The sequence below is a fragment of the Salmo salar genome, chromosome 28 (genome assembly GCF_965601325.2).
Source record: "Salmo salar chromosome 28, fSalSal1, whole genome shotgun sequence".
Classification (NCBI taxonomy): Eukaryota; Metazoa; Chordata; class Actinopteri; order Salmoniformes; family Salmonidae; genus Salmo; species Salmo salar.
In genome coordinates, this window is record NC_138318.1 from 39950001 (window position 1) to 39970000 (window position 20000).

The window sequence follows — 20000 nt, forward strand, 5'->3', positions numbered from 1 at the left end:
TTCTCTTCTCCTAGGAGACATGGATTAGTGTTTTTCATAGCAGACTTCTCTTCTCCTAGGAGACATGGATTAGTGTTTTCAGATAGCAGGCTTCTCTTCTCCTAGGAGACATGGATTAGTGTTTTCAGATAGCAGGCTTCTCTTCTCCTAGGAGACATGGATTAGTGGTTTCAGATAGCAGGCTTCTCTTCTCCTAGGAGACATGGATTAGTGTTTTCATAGCAGACTTCTCTTCTCCTAGGAGACATGGATTAGTGTTTCTCAGATAGCAGGCTTCTCTTCTCCTAGGAGACATGGATTAGTGTTTTCAGATAGCAGGCTTCTCTTCTCCTAGGAGACATGGATTAGTGGTTTCAGATAGCAGGCTTCTCTTCTCCTAGGAGACATGGATTAGTGTTTTCAGATAGCAGGCTTCTCTTCTCCTAGGAGACATGGATTAGTGTTTTCAGATAGCAGGCTTCTCTTCTCCTAGGAGACATGGATTAGCTGTTTTCAGATAGGAGGCTTCTCTTCTCCTAGGAGACATGGATTAGTGTTTTCAGATAGGAGGCTTCTCTTCTCCTAGGAGACATGGATTAGTGGTTTCAGATAGCAGGCTTCTCTTCTCCTAGGAGACATGGATTAGTGTTTTCAGATAGCAGGCTTCTCTTCTCCTAGGAGACATGGATTAGTGTTTTCAGATAGCAGGCTTCTCTTCTCCTAGGAGACATGGATTAGTGTTTTCAGATAGCAGGCTTCTCTTCTCCTAGGAGACATGGATTAGTGTTTTCAGATAGCAGGCTTCTCTTCTCCTAGGAGACATGGATTAGTGTTTTCAGATAGCAGACTTCTCTTCTCCTAGGAGACATGGATTAGTGTTTTCAGATAGCAGACTTCTCTTCTCCTAGGAGACATGGATTAGTGGTTTCATAGCAGACTTCTCGTCTCCTAGGAGACATGGATTAGTGTTTTCAGATAGCAGGCTTCTCTTCTCCTAGGAGACATGGATTAGTGTTTTCAGATAGCAGACTTCTCTTCTCCTAGGAGACATGGATTAGTGTTTTCAGATAGGCAGGCTTCTCTTCTCCTAGGAGACATGGATTAGTGTTTTCAGATAGCAGACTTCTCTTCTCCTAGGAGACATGGATTAGTGGTTTCAGATAGCAGGCTTCTCTTCTCCTAGGAGACATGGATTAGTGTTTTCAGATAGCAGGCTTCTCTTCTCCTAGGAGACATGGATTAGTGGTTTCATAGCAGACTTCTCGTCTCCTAGGAGACATGGATTAGTGTTTTCAGATAGCAGGCTTCTCTTCTCCTAGGAGACATGGATTAGTGTTTTCAGATAGCAGACTTCTCTTCTCCTAGGAGACATGGATTAGTGTTTTCAGATAGCAGACTTCTCTTCTCCTAGGAGACATGGATTAGTGTTTTCAGATAGCAGACTTCTCTTCTCCTAGGAGACATGGATTAGTGGTTTCATAGCAGACTTCTCTTCTCCTAGGAGACATGGATTAGTGTTTTCAGATAGCAGGCTTCTCTTCTCCTAGGAGACATGGATTAGTGTTTTCAGATAGGAGGCTTCTCTTCTCCTAGGAGACATGGATTAGTGGTTTCAGATAGGAGGCTTCTCTTCTCCTAGGAGACATGGATTAGTGGTCTCAGATAGCAGGTCTCAACGGTGGCACCCTATTCCCTTTATAGTGCACTCCTTTTAAGGGCTCATAGGGCTCCGGTCAAAAGTCATCCACTACATAGAGGGTAAGTCATCCACTACATAGAGGGTAAGTCATCCACTACATAGAGGGTAAGTCATCCACTACATAGAGGGTAAGTCATCCACTACATAGAGGGTAAGTCATACACTACATGGAGGGTAAGTCATCCACTACATGGAGGGTAAGTCATACAACTACATAGAGAGTAAGTCATGCACTACATAGAGGGTACGTCATCCACTACATAGAGAGTAAGTCATCCACTACATAGAGAGTAAGTCATCCACTACATAGAGGGTAAGTCATTCACTACATAGAGGGTAAGTCATCCACTACATAGAGGGTAAGTCATCCACTACATAGAGAGTAAGTCATCCACTACATAGAGAGTAAGTCATCCACTACATAGAGGGTAAGTCATCCACTACATAGAGGGTAAGTCATCCACTACATAGAGAGTAAGTCATCCACTACATAGAGGGTAAGTCATCCACTACATAGAGGGTAAGTCATCCACTACATAGAGGGTAAGTCATCCACTACATAGAGGGTAAGTCATCCACTACATAGAGGGTAAGTCATCCACTACATAGAGAGTAAGTCATCCACTACATAGAGAGTAAGTCATCCACTACATAGAGGGTAAGTCATCCACTACATAGAGGGTAAGTCATCCACTACATAGAGGGTAAGTCATCCACTACATAGAGGGTAAGTCATCCACTACATAGAGGGTAAGTCATACACTACATGGAGGGTAAGTCATCCACTACATGGAGGGTAAGTCATACACTACATAGAGAGTAAGTCATGCACTACATAGAGGGTACGTCATCCACTACATAGAGGGTAAGTCATACACTACATAGAGAGTAAGTCATCCACTACATAGAGGGTAAGTCATTCACTACATAGAGGGTAAGTCATCCACTACATAGAGGGTAAGTCATCCACTACATAGAGAGTAAGTCATCCACTACATAGAGGGTAAGTCATCCACTACATAGAGGGTAAGTCATCCACTACATAGAGAGTAAGTCATCCACTACATAGAGAGTAAGTCATTCACTACATAGAGGGTAAGTCATCCACTACATAGAGGGTAAGTCATCCACTACATAGAGAGTAAGTCATCCACTACATAGAGAGTAAGTCATCCACTACATAGAGGGTAAGTCATCCACTACATAGAGGGTAAGTCATCCACTACATAGAGAGTAAGTCATCCACTACATAGAGGGTAAGTCATCCACTACATAGAGGGTAAGTCATCCACTAAATAGAGGGTAAGTCATCCACTACATAGAGGGTAAGTCATCCACTACATAGAGGGTAAGTCATTCCACTACATAGAGAGTAAGTCATCCACTACATAGAGAGTAAGTCATCCACTACATAGATAGTAAGAGTCATCCACTACATAGAGGGTAAGTCATCCACTACATAGAGGGTAAGTCATCCACTACATAGAGGGTAAGTCATCCACAACATAGAGGGGTAAGTCATCCACTACATAGAGAGGAAGTCATCCACTACATAGAGAGTAAGTCATCCACTACATAGAGGGTAAGTCATCCACTACATAGAGGGTAAGTCATCCACTACATAGAGAGTAAGTCATCCACTACATAGAGGGAAAGTCATCCACTACATAGAGGGTAAGTCATCCACTACATAGAGGGTAAGTCATCCACTACATAGAGGGTAAGTCATCCACTACATAGAGAGTAAGTCATCCACTACATAGAGGGTAAGTCATCCACTACATAGAGAGTAAGTCATCCACTACATAGAGGGTAAGTCATCCACTACATAGAGAGTAAGTCATCCACTACATAGAGGGTAAGTCATCCACTACATAGAGAGTAAGTCATCCACTGCATACAAGGGTAAGTTGCCATTTTGTACACAGACCTAGAGGTGTAATTCCTAGGTTTCTCACTCTGTTTTGTTCTTCTTTTTTTCACAGTCTGTAAGAGCTGATTTCACCATGCAGTTCATTTATAAAATGTCAAACTGTGAATTAATTAATAATTGGGTCAGGCCACAAATTAAATCACAACCCATTGTGCTCTCTCTATAAAGCTACATTGAGTTGTTATGCATCTGTGATTTTATAGTCAAATTTATGGTTTAGTTTGATTGCGTTAAAGCATCAGGCAGTGTGATTCAGAGATTAAATATCTGGTATAGAACCAGTATGTTATAGCCAGTAGATTTCTAGACATGGACTACGCTTCTCTGGTGCATCCAAAACAGTCACCAATAGGTTCAACGGGTCAATTTCCTCATTACAATTTCCTTTCTGAACCCTTTCTATCCTTCCTTCCCTCCCTCTATCCCCCTCCTTCCCTCTCTCTCCCTCTATATCTCCCTCCTTTCCTCCCTCTCATCTCCTTCCCTCCCTCTATCTCACTCCTTCCCTCCCTCTATCCCCCTCCTTCCCTCTCTCTCCCTCTATCCCCCTATATCTCCCTCCTTTCCTCCCTCTCATCTCCTTCCCTCCCTCTATCTCCCTCCCTCTCTCTATCTCTCTCCTTCCCTCCCTCTCTCCCTCCTTCCCTCCCTCTCTCCCTCCTTCACTCCCTCTCTCCCTCCATCTATCCCCCTCCTTACCTCCCTCTATCCCCCTCCTTCCCTCCCTCTATCTCCCTCCATCTCCCTCCTTCCATCTCCCTCCTTCCCTCCCTCTATCCCCCTCCTTCCCTCTCTCTCCCTCTATATCTCCCTCCTTTCCTCCCTCTCATCTCCTTCCCTCCCTCTATCTCACTCCTTCCCTCCCTCTATCCCCCTCCTTCCCTCTCTCTCCCTCTATCCCCCTATATCTCCCTCCTTTCCTCCCTCTCATCTCCTTCCCTCCCTCTATCTCCCTCCCTCTCTCTATCTCTCTCCTTCCCTCCCTCTCTCCCTCCTTCCCTCCCTCTCTCCCTCCTTCACTCCCTCTCTCCCTCCATCTATCCCCCTCCTTACCTCCCTCTATCCCCCTCCTTCCCTCCCTCTATCTCCCTCCATCTCCCTCCTTCCATCTCCCTCTATCTCCCTCCTTCCCTCCATCTATCCCCCTCCTTCCCTCCCTCTATCTCCCTCCTTCCCTCCCTCTATCCCCCTCCTCCCCTCCCTCTATCCCCCTCCTCCCCTCCCTCTATCCCCCTCCTTCCCTCCCATCTCCCTCCATCTCCCTCCCTCTATCCCCCTCCTTCCCTCCCTCTATCCCCCTCCTTCCCTCTCTCTTCCTCCTTCTATTTCCCTCCTTCCCTCCCTCTATCCCCCTCCCTCTCTATCTCCCTCCTTCCCTCCCTCTATCCCCCTCCCTCTCTCCCTCTATCTCCCTCCTTCCCTCCCTCTATCCCCCTCCTTCCCTCCCTCAATCTTCCTCCTTCCCTATCCCTCCCTCACTCCCTCTCTCCCCACATCCTACTCTCTCTCCAGGTCCAGAGTATCATCAGGTCTCAGACCAGTATGGGGATGCGTCATCGGGACCGCTCCACTACGGGTAACACCCTGAAGACTGGCTGCAGCTCCGCTCTTACCACATGCCAGAACAATACTGTGTTCTCTATATAGTGTTACTGCCAGACACAAGTACAGTGCTCTCTATATATAGTGTTAAACTGCCAGAACAATACAGTGCTCTCTATATATAGTGTTAAACTGCCAGAACAATACAGTGCTCTCTATATAAAGTGTTAAACTGCCAGAACAATACAGTGCTCTCTCTATATGAAGTGTTAAACTGCCAGAACAATACAGTGCTCTCTATATAAGTGTTAAACTGCCAGAACAATACAGTGCTCTCTATATAAAGTGTTAAACTGCCAGAACAATACAGTGCTCTCTATATATCCATAGTGATAGTGTTAAACTGCCAGAACAATACAGTGCTCTCTATATATAGTGTTAAACTGCCAGAACAATACAGTGCTCTCTATATATAGTGTTAAACTGCCAGAACAATACAGTGCTCTCTATATATAAGTGTTAAACTGCCAGAACAATACAGTGCTCTCTATATAAAGTGTTAAACTGCCAGAACAATACAGTGCTCTCTCTATATAAAGTGTTAAACTGCCAGAACAATACAGTGCTCTCTATATAGTGTTAAACTGCCAGAACAATACAGTGCTCTCTATATATGAAAGCTGTTCAAACTGCCAGAACAATACAGTGCTCTCTATATATAAGTGTTAAACTGCCAGAACAATACAGTGCTCTCTATATAAAGTGTTAAACTGCCAGAACAATACAGTGCTCTCTATATAGTGTTAAACTGCCAGAACAATACAGTGCTCTCATATAGGTAAACTGCCAGAACAATACAGTGCTCTCTATATAAAGTGTTAAACTGCCAGAACAATACAGTGCTCTCTATATAGTGTTAAACTGCCAGAACAATACAGTGCTCTCTATATAGTGTTAAACTGCCAGAACAATACAGTGCTCTCTATATAAAGTGTTAAACTGCCAGAACAATACAGTGCTCTCTATATATAGTGTTAAACTGCCAGAACAATACAGTGCTCTCTATATAAAGTGTTAAACTGCCAGAACAATACAGTGCTCTCTATATAAAGTGTTAAACTGCCAGAACAATACAGTGCTCTCTATATAAAGTGTTAAACTGCCAGAACAATACAGTGCTCTCTATATAAAGTGTTAAACTGCCAGAACAATACAGTGCTCTCTATATGAAGTGATTAAACTGCCAGAACAATACAGTGCTCTCTATATATAAGTGTTAAACTGCCAGAACAATACAGTGCTCCTCTATATAAGTGTTAAACTGCCAGAACAATACAGTGCTCTCTATATAGTGTTAAACTGCCAGAACAATACAGTGCTCTCTATATAAAGTGCTAAACTGCCAGAAACAATACAGTGCTCTCTATATATAGTGTTAAACTGCCAGAACAATACAGTGCTCTCTATATTATAGTGTTAAACTGCCAGAACAATACAGTGCTCTCTCTACTATAGTGTTAAACTGCCAGAACAATACAGTGCTCTCTATATAAAGTGTTAAACTGCCAGAACAATACAGTGCTCTCTATATATATAGTGTTAAACTGCCAGAACAATACAGTGCTCTCTATATAAGTGTTAAACTGCCAGAACAATACAGTGCTCTCTATATAAAGTGTTAAACTGCCAGAACAATACAGTGCTCTCTCTATAGTATAGTGTTAAACTGCCAGAACAATACAGTGCTCTCTATATATATAGTGTTAAACTGCCAGAACAATACAGTGCTCTCTATATATAGTGTTAAACTGCCAGAACAATACAGTGCTCTCTATATAAAGTGTTAAACTGCCAGAACAATACAGTGCTCTCTATATAGTGTTAAACTGCCAGAACAATACAGTGCTCTCTATATAGTGTTAAACTGCCAGAACAATACAGTGCTCTCTATATATATAGTGTTAAACTGCCAGAACAATACAGTGCTCTCTATATAAAGTGTTAAACTGCCAGAACAATACAGTGCTCTCTATATAAAGTGTTAAACTGCCAGAACAATACAGTGCTCTCTATATATAGTGTTAAACTGCCAGAACAATACAGTGCTCTCTATATAGTGTTAAACTGCCAGAACAATACAGTGCTCTCTATATGAAGTGTTAAACTGCCAGAACAATACAGTGCTCTCTATATATAGAGTGTTAAACTGCCAGAACAATACAGTGCTCTCTATATATAGTGTTAAACTGCCAGAACAATACAGTGCTCTCTCTATATGAAGTGTTAAACTGCCAGAACAATACAGTGCTCTCTATATATATAGTGTTAAACTGCCAGAACAATACAGTGCTCTCTATATATAAGTGTTAAACTGCCAGAACAATACAGTGCTCTCTCTATATATAGTGTTAAACTGCCAGAACAATACAGTGCTCTCTATATAAAGTGATAAACTGCCAGAACAATACAGTGCTCTCTCTATATAGTGTTAAACTGCCAGAACAATACAGTGCTCTCTCTATATAGTGTTAAACTGCCAGAACAATACAGTGCTCTCTATATATAGTGTTAAACTGCCAGAACAATACAGTGCTCTCTATATAGTGTTAAACTGCCAGAACAATACAGTGCTCTCTATATGAAGTGTTAAACTGCCAGAACAATACAGTGCTCTCTATATATATAGTGTTAAACTGCCAGAACAATACAGTGCTCTCTCTATATATAGTGTTAAACTGCCAGAACAATACAGTGCTCTCTCTATATGAAGTGTTAAACTGCCAGAACAATACAGTGCTCTCTCTATATAAAGTGTTAAACTGCCAGAACAATACAGTGCTCTCTATATAAAGTGTTAAACTGCCAGAACAATACAGTGCTCTCTATATAAAGTGTTAAACTGCCAGAACAATACAGTGCTCTCTATATAGTGTTAAACTGCCAGAACAATACAGTGCTCTCTATATAGTGTTAAACTGCCAGAACAATACAGTGCTCTCTATATATAGTGTTAAACTGCCAGAACAATACAGTGCTCTCTATATTTAGTGTTAAACTGCCAGAACAATACAGTGCTCTCTATATAAAGTGTTAAACTGCCAGAACAATACAGTGCTCTCTATATAGTGTTAAACTGCCAGAACAATACAGTGCTCTCTATATAGTGTTAAACTGCCAGAACAATACAGTGCTCTCTATATATAGTGTTAAACTGCCAGAACAATACAGTGCTCTCTATATAGTGTTAAACTGCCAGAACAATACAGTGCTCTCTATATAGTGTTAAACTGCCAGAACAATACAGTGCTCTCTATATTTAGTGATAAACTGCCAGAACAATACAGTGCTCTCTATATTTAGTGTTAAACTGCCAGAACAATACAGTGCTCTCTATATAAAGTGTTAAACTGCCAGAACAATACAGTGCTCTCTATATAAAGTGTTAAACTGCCAGAACAATACAGTGCTCTCTATATAAAGTGTTAAACTGCCAGAACAATACAGTGCTCTCTCTATATAGTGTTAAACTGCCAGAACAATACAGTGCTCTCTATATTTAGTGATAAACTGCCAGAACAATACAGTGCTCTCTATATTTAGTGTTAAACTGCCAGAACAATACAGTGCTCTCTATATAAAGTGTTAAACTGCCAGAACAATACAGTGCTCTCTATATAAAGTGTTAAACTGCCAGAACAATACAGTGCTCTCTATATAAAGTGTTAAACTGCCAGAACAATACAGTGCTCTCTCTATATAGTGTTAAACTGCCAGAACAATACAGTGCTCTCTATATAAAGTGTTAAACTGCCAGAACAATACAGTGCTCTCTATATATAGTGTTAATCTGCCAGAACAATACAGTGCTCTCTCTATATAGTGTTAAACTGCCAGAACAATACAGTGCTCTCTATATATAGTGATAAACTGCCAGAACAATACAGTGCTCTCTATATGAAGTGATAAACTGCCAGAACAATACAGTGCTCTCTATATAAAGTGTTAATCTGCCAGAACAATACAGTGCTCTCTATATAAAGTGTTAAACTGCCAGAACAATACAGTGCTCTCTATATAGTGTTAAACTGCCAGAACAATACAGTGCTCTCTATATAAAGTGATAAACTGCCAGAACAATACAGTGCTCTCTATATAAAGTGTTAAACTGCCAGAACAATACAGTGCTCTCTATATAAAGTGTTAAACTGCCAGAACAATACAGTGCTCTCTCTATATAGTGTTAAACTGCCAGAACAATACAGTGCTCTCTCTATATATAGTGTTAAACTGCCAGAACAATACAGTGCTCTCTATATATATAGTGTTAAACTGCCAGAACAATACAGTGCTCTCTATATAGTGTTAAACTGCCAGAACAATACAGTGCTCTCTATATAGTGTTAAACTGCCAGAACAATACAGTGCTCTCTCTATATATAGTGTTAAACTGCCAGAACAATACAGTGCTCTCTATATATATAGTGTTAAACTGCCAGAACAATACAGTGCTCTCTATATAGTGTTAAACTGCCAGAACAATACAGTGCTCTCTATATAAAGTGTTAAACTGCCAGAACAATACAGTGCTCTCTATATAGTGTTAAACTGCCAGAACAATACAGTGCTCTCAATATAGTGTTAAACTGCCAGAACAATACAGTGCTCTCTATATATATAGTGTTAAACTGCCAGAACAATACAGTGCTCTCTATATAAAGTGTTAAACTGCCAGAACAATACAGTGCTCTCTATATAAAGTGTTAATCTGCCAGAACAATACAGTGCTCTCTATATATAGTGTTAAACTGCCAGAACAATACAGTGCTCTCTATATAGTGTTAAACTGCCAGAACAATACAGTGCTCTCTATATGAAGTGTTAAACTGCCAGAACAATACAGTGCTCTCTATATATATAGTGTTAAACTGCCAGAACAATACAGTGCTCTCTATATATATAGTGTTAAACTGCCAGAACAATACAGTGCTCTCTCTATATGAAGTGTTAAACTGCCAGAACAATACAGTGCTCTCTATATATATAGTGTTAAACTGCCAGAACAATACAGTGCTCTCTATATATAAAGTGTTAAACTGCCAGAACAATACAGTGCTCTCTCTATATATAGTGTTAAACTGCCAGAACAATACAGTGCTCTCTATATAAAGTGATAAACTGCCAGAACAATACAGTGCTCTCTCTATATAGTGTTAAACTGCCAGAACAATACAGTGCTCTCTCTATATAGTGTTAAACTGCCAGAACAATACAGTGCTCTCTATATATAGTGTTAAACTGCCAGAACAATACAGTGCTCTCTATATAGTGTTAAACTGCCAGAACAATACAGTGCTCTCTATATGAAGTGTTAAACTGCCAGAACAATACAGTGTCCTCTATATATATAGTGTTAAACTGCCAGAACAATACAGTGCTCTCTCTATATATAGTGTTAAACTGCCAGAACAATACAGTGCTCTCTCTATATGAAGTGTTAAACTGCCAGAACAATACAGTGCTCTCTATATATATAGTGTTAAACTGCCAGAACAATACAGTGCTCTCTCTATATATATAGTGTTAAACTGCCAGAACAATACAGTGCTCTCTATATATAAAGTGTTAAACTGCCAGAACAATACAGTGCTCTCTCTATATATATAGTGTTAAACTGCCAGAACAATACAGTGCTCTCTCTATATATAGTGTTAAACTGCCAGAACAATACAGTGCTCTCTCTATATAAAGTGTTAAACTGCCAGAACAATACAGTGCTCTCTATATAAAGTGTTAAACTGCCAGAACAATACAGTGCTCTCTATATAAAGTGATAAACTGCCAGAACAATACAGTGCTCTCTCTATATAGTGTTAAACTGCCAGAACAATACAGTGCTCTCTCTATATAGTGTTAAACTGCCAGAACAATACAGTGCTCTCTATATATAGTGTTAAACTGCCAGAACAATACAGTGCTCTCTATATAGTGTTAAACTGCCAGAACAATACAGTGCTCTCTATATGAAGTGTTAAACTGCCAGAACAATACAGTGCTCTCTCTATATAGTGTTAAACTGCCAGAACAATACAGTGCTCTCTCTATATAGTGTTAAACTGCCAGAACAATACAGTGCTCTCTATATAGTGATAAACTGCCAGAACAATACAGTGCTCTCTATATGAAGTGATAAACTGCCAGAACAATACAGTGCTCTCTATATAAAGTGTTAAACTGCCAGAACAATACAGTGCTCTCTATATAGTGTTAAACTGCCAGAACAATACAGTGCTCTCTATATAAAGTGTTAAACTGCCAGAACAATACAGTGCTCTCTATATATAAAGTGTTAAACTGCCAGAACAATACAGTGCTCTCTATATGAAGTGATAAACTGCCAGAACAATACAGTGCTCTCTATATAAAGTGGTAAACTGCCAGAACAATACAGTGCTCTCTATATAGTGGTAAACTGCCAGAACAATACAGTGCTCTCTCTATATATAGTGTTAAACTGCCAGAACAATACAGTGCTCTCTCTATATAGTGTTAAACTGCCAGAACAATACAGTGCTCTCTATATGAAGTGGTAAACTGCCAGAACAATACAGTGCTCTCTATATAAAGTGTTAAACTGCCAGAACAATACAGTGCTCTCTATATGAAGTGATAAACTGCCAGAACAATACAGTGCTCTCTCTATATAGTGTTAAACTGCCAGAACAATACAGTGCTCTCTATATAAAGTGTTAAACTGCCAGAACAATACAGTGCTCTCTATATGAAGTGGTAAACTGCCAGAACAATACAGTGCTCTCTATATTAAGTGGTAAACTGCCAGAACAATACAGTGCTCTCTATATAAAGTGTTAAACTGCCAGAACAATACAGTGCTCTCTATATAAAGTGTTAAACTGCCAGAACAATACAGTGCTCTCTATATAAAGTGTTAAACTGCCAGAACAATACAGTGCTCTCTATATAAAGTGTTAAACTGCCAGAACAATACAGTGCTCTCTATATATAGTGATAAACTGCCAGAACAATACAGTGCTCTCTATATAAAGTGTTAAACTGCCAGAACAATACAGTGCTCTCTCTATATAGTGTTAAACTGCCAGAACATTACAGTGCTCTCTATATATAGTGATAAACTGCCAGAACAATACAGTGCTCTCTCTATATAGTGTTAAACTGCCAGAACATTACAGTGCTCTCTATATAGTGTTAAACTGCCAGAACAATACAGTGCTCTCTATAAAGTGATAAACTGCCAGAACAATACAGTGCTCTCTATATGAAGTGATAAACTGCCAGAACAATACAGTGCTCTCTCTATAAAGTGTTAAACTGCCAGAACAATACAGTGCTCTCTCTATATAAAGTGGTAAACTGCCAGAACAATACAGTGCTCTCTATATAGTGTTAAACTGCCAGAACAATACAGTGCTCTCTATATAGTGTTAAACTGCCAGAACAATACAGTGCTCTCTATATGAAGTGTTAAACTGCCAGAACAATACAGTGCTCTCTATATATAGTGTTAAACTGCCAGAATAATACAGTGCTCTCTCTATATAGTGTTAAACTGCCAGAATAATACAGTGCTCTCTCTATATAGTGTTAAACTGCCAGAACATTACAGTGCTCTCTATATAGTGTTAAACTGCCAGAACAATACAGTGCTCTCTATAAAGTGATAAACTGCCAGAACAATACAGTGCTCTCTATATGAAGTGATAAACTGCCAGAACAATACAGTGCTCTCTCTATAAAGTGTTAAACTGCCAGAACAATACAGTGCTCTCTCTATATAAAGTGGTAAACTGCCAGAACAATACAGTGCTCTCTATATAGTGTTAAACTGCCAGAACAATACAGTGCTCTCTATATAGTGTTAAACTGCCAGAACAATACAGTGCTCTCTATATGAAGTGTTAAACTGCCAGAACAATACAGTGCTCTCTCTATATAGTGTTAAACTGCCAGAATAATACAGTGCTCTCTCTATATAGTGTTAAACTGCCAGAACAATACAGTGCTCTCTATATGAAGTGTTAAACTGCCAGAACAATACAGTGCTCTCTATATAGTGATAAACTGCCAGAACAATACAGTGCTCTCTATATAAAGTGTTAAACTGCCAGAACAATACAGTGCTCTCTCTATATAGTGTTAAACTGCCAGAACAATACAGTGCTCTCTATATGAAGTGTTAAACTGCCAGAACAATACAGTGCTCTCTATATGAAGTGTTAAACTGCCAGAACAATACAGTGCTCTCTATATAGTGTTAAACTGCCAGAACAATACAGTGCTCTCTATATATAGTGTTAATCTGCCAGAACAATACAGTGCTCTCTATATAAAGTGTTAAACTGCCAGAACAATACAGTGCTCTATATATAGTGTTAAACTGCCAGAACAATACAGTGCTCTCTATATAAAGTGTTAAACTGCCAGAACAATACAGTGCTCTCTATATGAAGTGTTAAACTGCCAGAACAATACAGTGCTCTCTATATGAAGTGTTAAACTGCCAGAACAATACAGTGCTCTCTCTATATAGTGTTAAACTGCCAGAACAATACAGTGCTCTCTATATATAGTGTTAAACTGCCAGAACAATACAGTGCTCTCTATATAAAGTGATAAACTGCCAGAACAATACAGTGCTCTCTATATAAAGTGATAAACTGCCAGAACAATACAGTGCTCTCTATATAAAGTGATAAACTGCCAGAACAATACAGTGCTCTCTATATAAAGTGATAAACTGCCAGAACAATACAGTGCTCTCTATATAAAGTGATAAACTGCCAGAACAATACAGTGCTCTCTATATATAGTGATAAACTGCCAGAACAATACAGTGCTCTCTATATAAAGTGATAAACTGCCAGAACAATACAGTGCTCTCTATATATAGTGTTAAACTGCCAGAACAATACAGTGCTCTCTATATAAAGTGTTAAACTGCCAGAACAATACAGTGCTCTCTATATAAAGTGATAAACTGCCAGAACAATACAGTGCTCTCTATATAAAGTGATAAACTGCCAGAACAATACAGTGCTCTCTATATAAAGTGATAAACTGCCAGAACAATACAGTGCTCTCTATATATAGTGTTAAACTGCCAGAACAATACAGTGCTCTATATATGAAGTGATAAACTGCCAGAACAATACAGTGCTCTCTATATAAAGTGATCACTTCAGTGCAGGACAATTTGATCATCACTATAAAGGGTTAATTCACTTCAAGCGGATTGTAGATTGGTCCGTCTGTCATCATCGAGGAATTTATTAACATCATACTGTCGAGATGTTGGATCAGCGGTGTGTTTTAACGACGGATAAAACCTTTGGTCAATCTCTGTGGCGCTGTCTTCTTCTCCGAATGTCAGAGATGGCGATGAGGAATCTATTGATAGCAGCAGAGGAGGGTCGACGGGCACGAAGTGCTGTTCTGTCTCAGTGCTACTTTATGAAAAGGTCATAGTCTGACCTTAGAACAGTCTTTAACGTTTGTTTCTTTCTGCATTAGTAAGACGCGAAGCAGCTTGCCCTTCTGTTACCATCAGACACACACCATACACACACACACACACACACACACACACACACACACACACACACACACACACACACACACACACACCGGCTACAGTACAGTCCTGAATTCAACTCGTTTGACACACACACACTCTTTCTCTCTACCCTTCCTAACTACCTACCTACACACACACACACGCCTACACACACTCTCTCAGACACACACACACCATCTACCACCGACTGTGATTCAACTGGATGGAGGACACCAGAATATGTTGGAAGAGGAAGAGGAAGGGGAAGAGGAAGGGGAAGAGGAAGAGGAAGAGGTAGAGGAAGAGGTAGAGGAAGAGGAATGGGAAGAGGTAGAGGAAGGGGAAGAGGAAGAGGTAGAGGAAGAGGAAGAGGAAGAGGTAGAGGAAGGGGAAGAGGTAGAGGGAGAGGAAGAGGAAGGGGAAGAGGAAGAGGTAGAGGAAGGGGAAGAGGTAGAGGAAGAGGTAGAGGAAGAGGAAGAGGAAGGGGAAGAGGAAGAGGTAGAGGAAGAGGTAGAGGAAGAGGAAGGGGAAGAGGTAGAGGAAGAGGTAGAGGAAGAGGAATGGGAAGAGGTAGAGGAAGGGGAAGAGGAAGAGGTAGAGGAAGAGGTAGAGGTAGAGGAAGAGGTAGAGGCAATGGGAGGGGTAGAGGTAGAGGAAGAGGTAGAGGAAGAGGTAGAGGAAGAGGAAGAGGAAGGGGAAGAGGTAGAGGAAGAGGAAGAGGTAGAGGAAGGGGAAGAGGAAAAGGTAGAGGAAGAGGTAGAGGAAGAGGTAGAGGAAGAGGAAGGGGTAGAGGAAGAGGTAGAGGCAATGGGAGGGGTAGAGGTAGAGGAAGAGGAAGGGGTAGAGGAAGAGGTAAAGGAAGTGGAAGAGGTAGAGGAAAAGGTAGAGGAAGAGGTAGAGGAAGAGGAAGAGGTAGAGGAAGAGGTAGAGGAAGGGGAGGGGCAGGAGGTAGAGGAAGAGGTAGAGGAAGAGGAAGAGGTAGAGGGAGAGGAAGAGGAAGGGGAAGAGGAAGAGGAAGAGGTAGAGGAAGAGGTAGAGGAAGAGGAAGAGGTAGAGGGAGAGGAAGAGGAAGAGGTAGAGGAAGAGGTAGAGGAAGAGGTAGAGGAAGAGGTAGAGGAAGAGGAAGAGGAAGAGGAAGAGGTAGAGGAAGAGGAAGAGGTAGAGGGAGAGGAAGAGGTAGAGGAAGAGGTAGAGGAAGAGGTAGAGGAAGAGGTAGAGGAAGAGGTAGAGGGAGAGGAAGAGGTAGAGGAAGGGGAAGAGGAAGAGGAAGAGGTAGAGGAAGGGGAAGAGGAAGAGGTAGAGGAAGAGGTAGAGGAAGAGGAAGGGGAAGAGGAAGAGGAAGAGGTAGAGGAAGGGGAAGAGGTAGAGGAAGAGGTAGAGGAAGGGGAAGAGGAAGAGGTAGAGGAAGAGGTAGAGGAAGAGGAAGAGGAAGGGGAAGAGGTAGAGGTAGAGGAAGAGGAAGAGGTAGAGGAAGAGGAAGGGGAAGAGGAAGGGGAAGAGGAAGAGGTAGAGGAAGAGGTAGAGGAAGGGGAAGAGGAAGAGGTAGAGGAAGAGGTAGAGGAAGGGGAAGAGGAAGAGGAAGGGGTGGGATAAAGAGCAGCAGTAGTTCCGGTGGTTTTCCTCACAGGTTATTTGGACAAATCAGAATTTGCAGGTGTTAGTTAGCGTTTTGAAGGGGACATTCAGCCGTAACGTGCAAAGAGAGAGGGTGAAGCTCCTCATTTCCGGTTCCGCTGCTCGTTCTAGCATTTCCTGTTCTCTTAACATATATGGACCCAGAACTTAATAAAGCAACTGACCAATTAACCAAAACTTTAGTTCACTATAAACACAAAACTATTGTATTTCCTTCTCATAATAACATCTGTCTGTCAGTCTGTAGTTGTCCAGAATCAGAACAAATCAGCGAGAGACAGTTTGGAGACATGCTGCTGTCCTACAGAAAAATAAAACTAATCCTCCTCTCTTCTCTCTCTCTCTCTCCTCTGTATCTCCTCTCTCTCTCTCTCTCTCTCTGTCTCTCTCTCTCTCTGTCTCTCTCTCTCTGTCTGTCTGTCTGTCTGTCTGTCTGTCTGTCTGTCTGTCTGTCTGTCTGTCTGTCTGTCTGTCTGTCTGTCTGTCTGTCTGTCTGTCTGTCTGTCTGTCTGTCTGTCTGTCTGTCTGTCTGTCTGTCTGTCTGTCTGTCTGTCTGTCTGTCTGTCTGTCCAGTTTATGCGTAACGACCCAGTGGATGGGTGTATAACAGAGAGACAGTTTGGAGGTATGCTGCTGTCCTACAGTGGGATCCAGTCTCACAAACACAAACAGATGCTGAAGGAACTCAAGAAGAAGTTCAGAGATGCTCAGGTACAGAGGAGTGGGGGGCGTTGTGTTTGTGTGGTTTCTGTATTACTATCCTTATGGGTAGTCCTGACAAGGAGAGTAAAACAAGGACATTTCGGACAAGTGGGGACATTTTGCTGGTCTCCACAAGGAAAAATGATATTTTAGGCTTAAGTGTTAGGTTTAGGGTTACAATTAGGGTTAAAGTTAAGGGTTATGGTTAGGTTAAGGGTTAAGGTTAGATTTAGGGTCAGGGAAAGTAGGATTTTGGATGGTTATCAATTATTTGTTCCCCACAAGGATAGCAATACAGAAGTGTGTGTGTGGCGTGGCGTGGCGTGACGTGGCGTGTGACAGACAGGCAGGCAGGCAGGCAGACAGACAGACAGACAGACAGACAGACAGACAGACAGACAGACAGACAGACAGACAGACAGACAGACAGACAAGCAGGCATGCTGAGGGACAGACAGACAGACAGACCAGTAATACATCACAGTGAGAGGACAGCACAGCCCTCCTCTCATCTGTCTTCCTGTCCCTCCTCTCATCTGTCTTCCTGGACCTCCTCTCATCTGTCTTCCTGTCCCTCCTCTCATCTGTCTTCCTGGACCTCCTCTCATCTGTCTTCCTGTCCCTCCTCTCATCTGTCTTCCTGTCCCTCCTCTCATCTGTCTTCCTGTCCCTCCTCTCATCTGTCTTCCTGTCCCTCCTCTCATCTGTCTTCCTGTCCCTCCTCTCATCTGTCTTCCTGGACCTCCTCTCATCTGTCCCTCCTGTCCCTCCTCTCATCTGTCTTCCTGTCCCTCCTCTCATCTGTCTTCCTGTCCCTCCTCTCATCTGTCTTCCTGTCCCTCCTCTCATCTGTCTTCCTGTCCCTCCTCTCATCTGTCTTCCTCTCCCTCCTCTCATCTGTCTTCCTGTCCCTCCTCTCATCTGTCTTCCTGTCCCTCCTCTCATCTGTCTTCCTGTCCCTCCTCTCATCTGTCTTCCTGGACCTCCTCTCATCTGTCTTTCTGGACCTCCTCTCATCTGTCTTCCTGGACCTCCTCTCATCTGTCTTCCTGGACCTCCTCTCATCTGTCCCTCCTGTCCCTCCTCTCTCCACCCCTCTCTCTCTATAAGTCTACCGGTCATCCATCCATCCGTCCGTCCGTCCATCCGTCCGTCTGTCTGTCTGTCACGTCAGCTGCATACAGACCACCTAAATATGTGTTAAATTGATCACTGTTGTCGCAGAGAAGGAAATCCAAACTTTATTTAAAAGGCTTCTAAAGTTTGAATTTCCACTTTAAAATGTCAAACTTGATTTGCACTAACTAGAAATGTATCAACTCCTACACAAAGGTCAGTTCATTATAATCCACATAATAATTCACATTTCCTGTTTCTGCAGGAATACCTGTCCCTCTGGTCTCTCTCTCCCCTATATCTGTCTACCTGTCCTCTCTCTCTCTCTCTCCCCTATATCTGTCTACCTGTCCTCTCTCTCTCTCTCTCACCCCTATATCTGTCTACCTGTCCTCTCTCTCTCACCCCTATATCTGTCTACCTGTCCTCTCTCTCTCACCCCTATATCTGTCTACCTGTCCTCTCTCTCTCTCACCCCTATATCTGTCTACCTGTCCTCTCTCTCTCTCCCCTATATCTGTCTACCTGTCCTCTCTCTCTCTCACCCCTATATCTGTCTACCTGTCCTCTCTCTCTCTCCCCTATATCTGTCTACCTGTCCTCTCTCTCTCACCCCTATATCTGTCTACCAGTCCTCTCTCTCTCTCTCACCCCTATATCTGTCTACCTGTCCTCTCTCTCTCACCCCTATATCTGTCTACCTGTCCTCTTTCTCTCTCTCACCCCTATATCTGTCTACCAGTCCTCTCTCTCTCTCACCCCTATATCTGTCTACCTGTCCTCTCTCTCTCACCCCTATATCTGTCTACCTGTCCTCTCTCTCTCACCCCTATATCTGTCTACCTGTCCTCTCTCTCTCTCACCCCTATATCTGTCTACCTGTCCTCTCTCTCTCTCCCCTATATCTGTCTACCTGTCCTCTTTCTCTCTCTCTCTCTCTCACCCCTATATCTGTCTACCAGTCCTCTCTCTCTCTCTCACCCCTATATCTGTCTACCAGTCCTCTCTCTCTCTCTCACCCCTATATCTGTCTACCTGTCCTCACTCTCTCACCCCTATATCTGTCTACCTGTCCTCTCTCTCTCTCTCACCCCTATATCTGTCTACCAGTCCTCTCTCTCTCTCACCCCTATATCTGTCTACCTGTCCTCTCTCTCTCACCCCTATATCTGTCTACCTGTCCTCTCTCTCTCACCCCTATATCTGTCTACCTGTCCTCTCTCTCTCTCACCCTTATATCTGTCTACCTGTCCTCTCTCTCTCTCTCCCCTATATCTGTCTACCTGTCCTCTCTCTCTCTCTCTCTCACCCCTATATCTGTCTACCAGTCCTCTCTCTCTCTCTCACCCCTATATCTGTCTACCTGTCCTCTCTCTCTCACCCCTATATCTGTCTACCTGTCCTCTCTCTCTCTCTCACCCCTATATCTGTCTACCTGTCCTCTCTCTCTCTCTCACCCCTATATCTGTCTACCAGTCCTCTCTCTCTCACCCCTATATCTGTCTACCTGTCCTCTCTCTCACCCCTATATCTGTCTACCTGTCCTCTCTCTCTCTCACCCCTATCTTGTTGAGTCTTGTTGAGTATCGTACTACCCCCCCCCCACTGTCTTGTTGAGTATCGTACTACACACCCCCACTGTCTTGTTGAGTGTCGTACTACACCCCCACTGTCTTGTTGAGTATCGTACTACACCCCCACTGTCTTGTTGAGTATCGTACCACACCCCCACTGTCTTGTTGAGTGTCGTACTACACCCCCACTGTCTTGTTGAGTGTCGTACTACACCCCCACTGTCTTGTTGA

The 20000-nt window shown here is 42.2% G+C and overlaps 1 protein-coding gene across 1 annotated transcript in view; it reads left to right on the forward strand.

Annotated features, from left to right (window-relative positions):
• The window catches only part of LOC106594561 (calcium uptake protein 1, mitochondrial), a 164384-nt gene that overhangs the window by 130985 nt on the left and 13399 nt on the right, over window positions 1-20000 (forward strand). Inside the window, 2 exon segments of the mRNA XM_082970386.1 lie at window positions 5124-5243; window positions 16744-17088. Of these exon segments, the coding sequence (XP_082826512.1) occupies window positions 5124-5243; window positions 16744-17088 (465 nt within the window).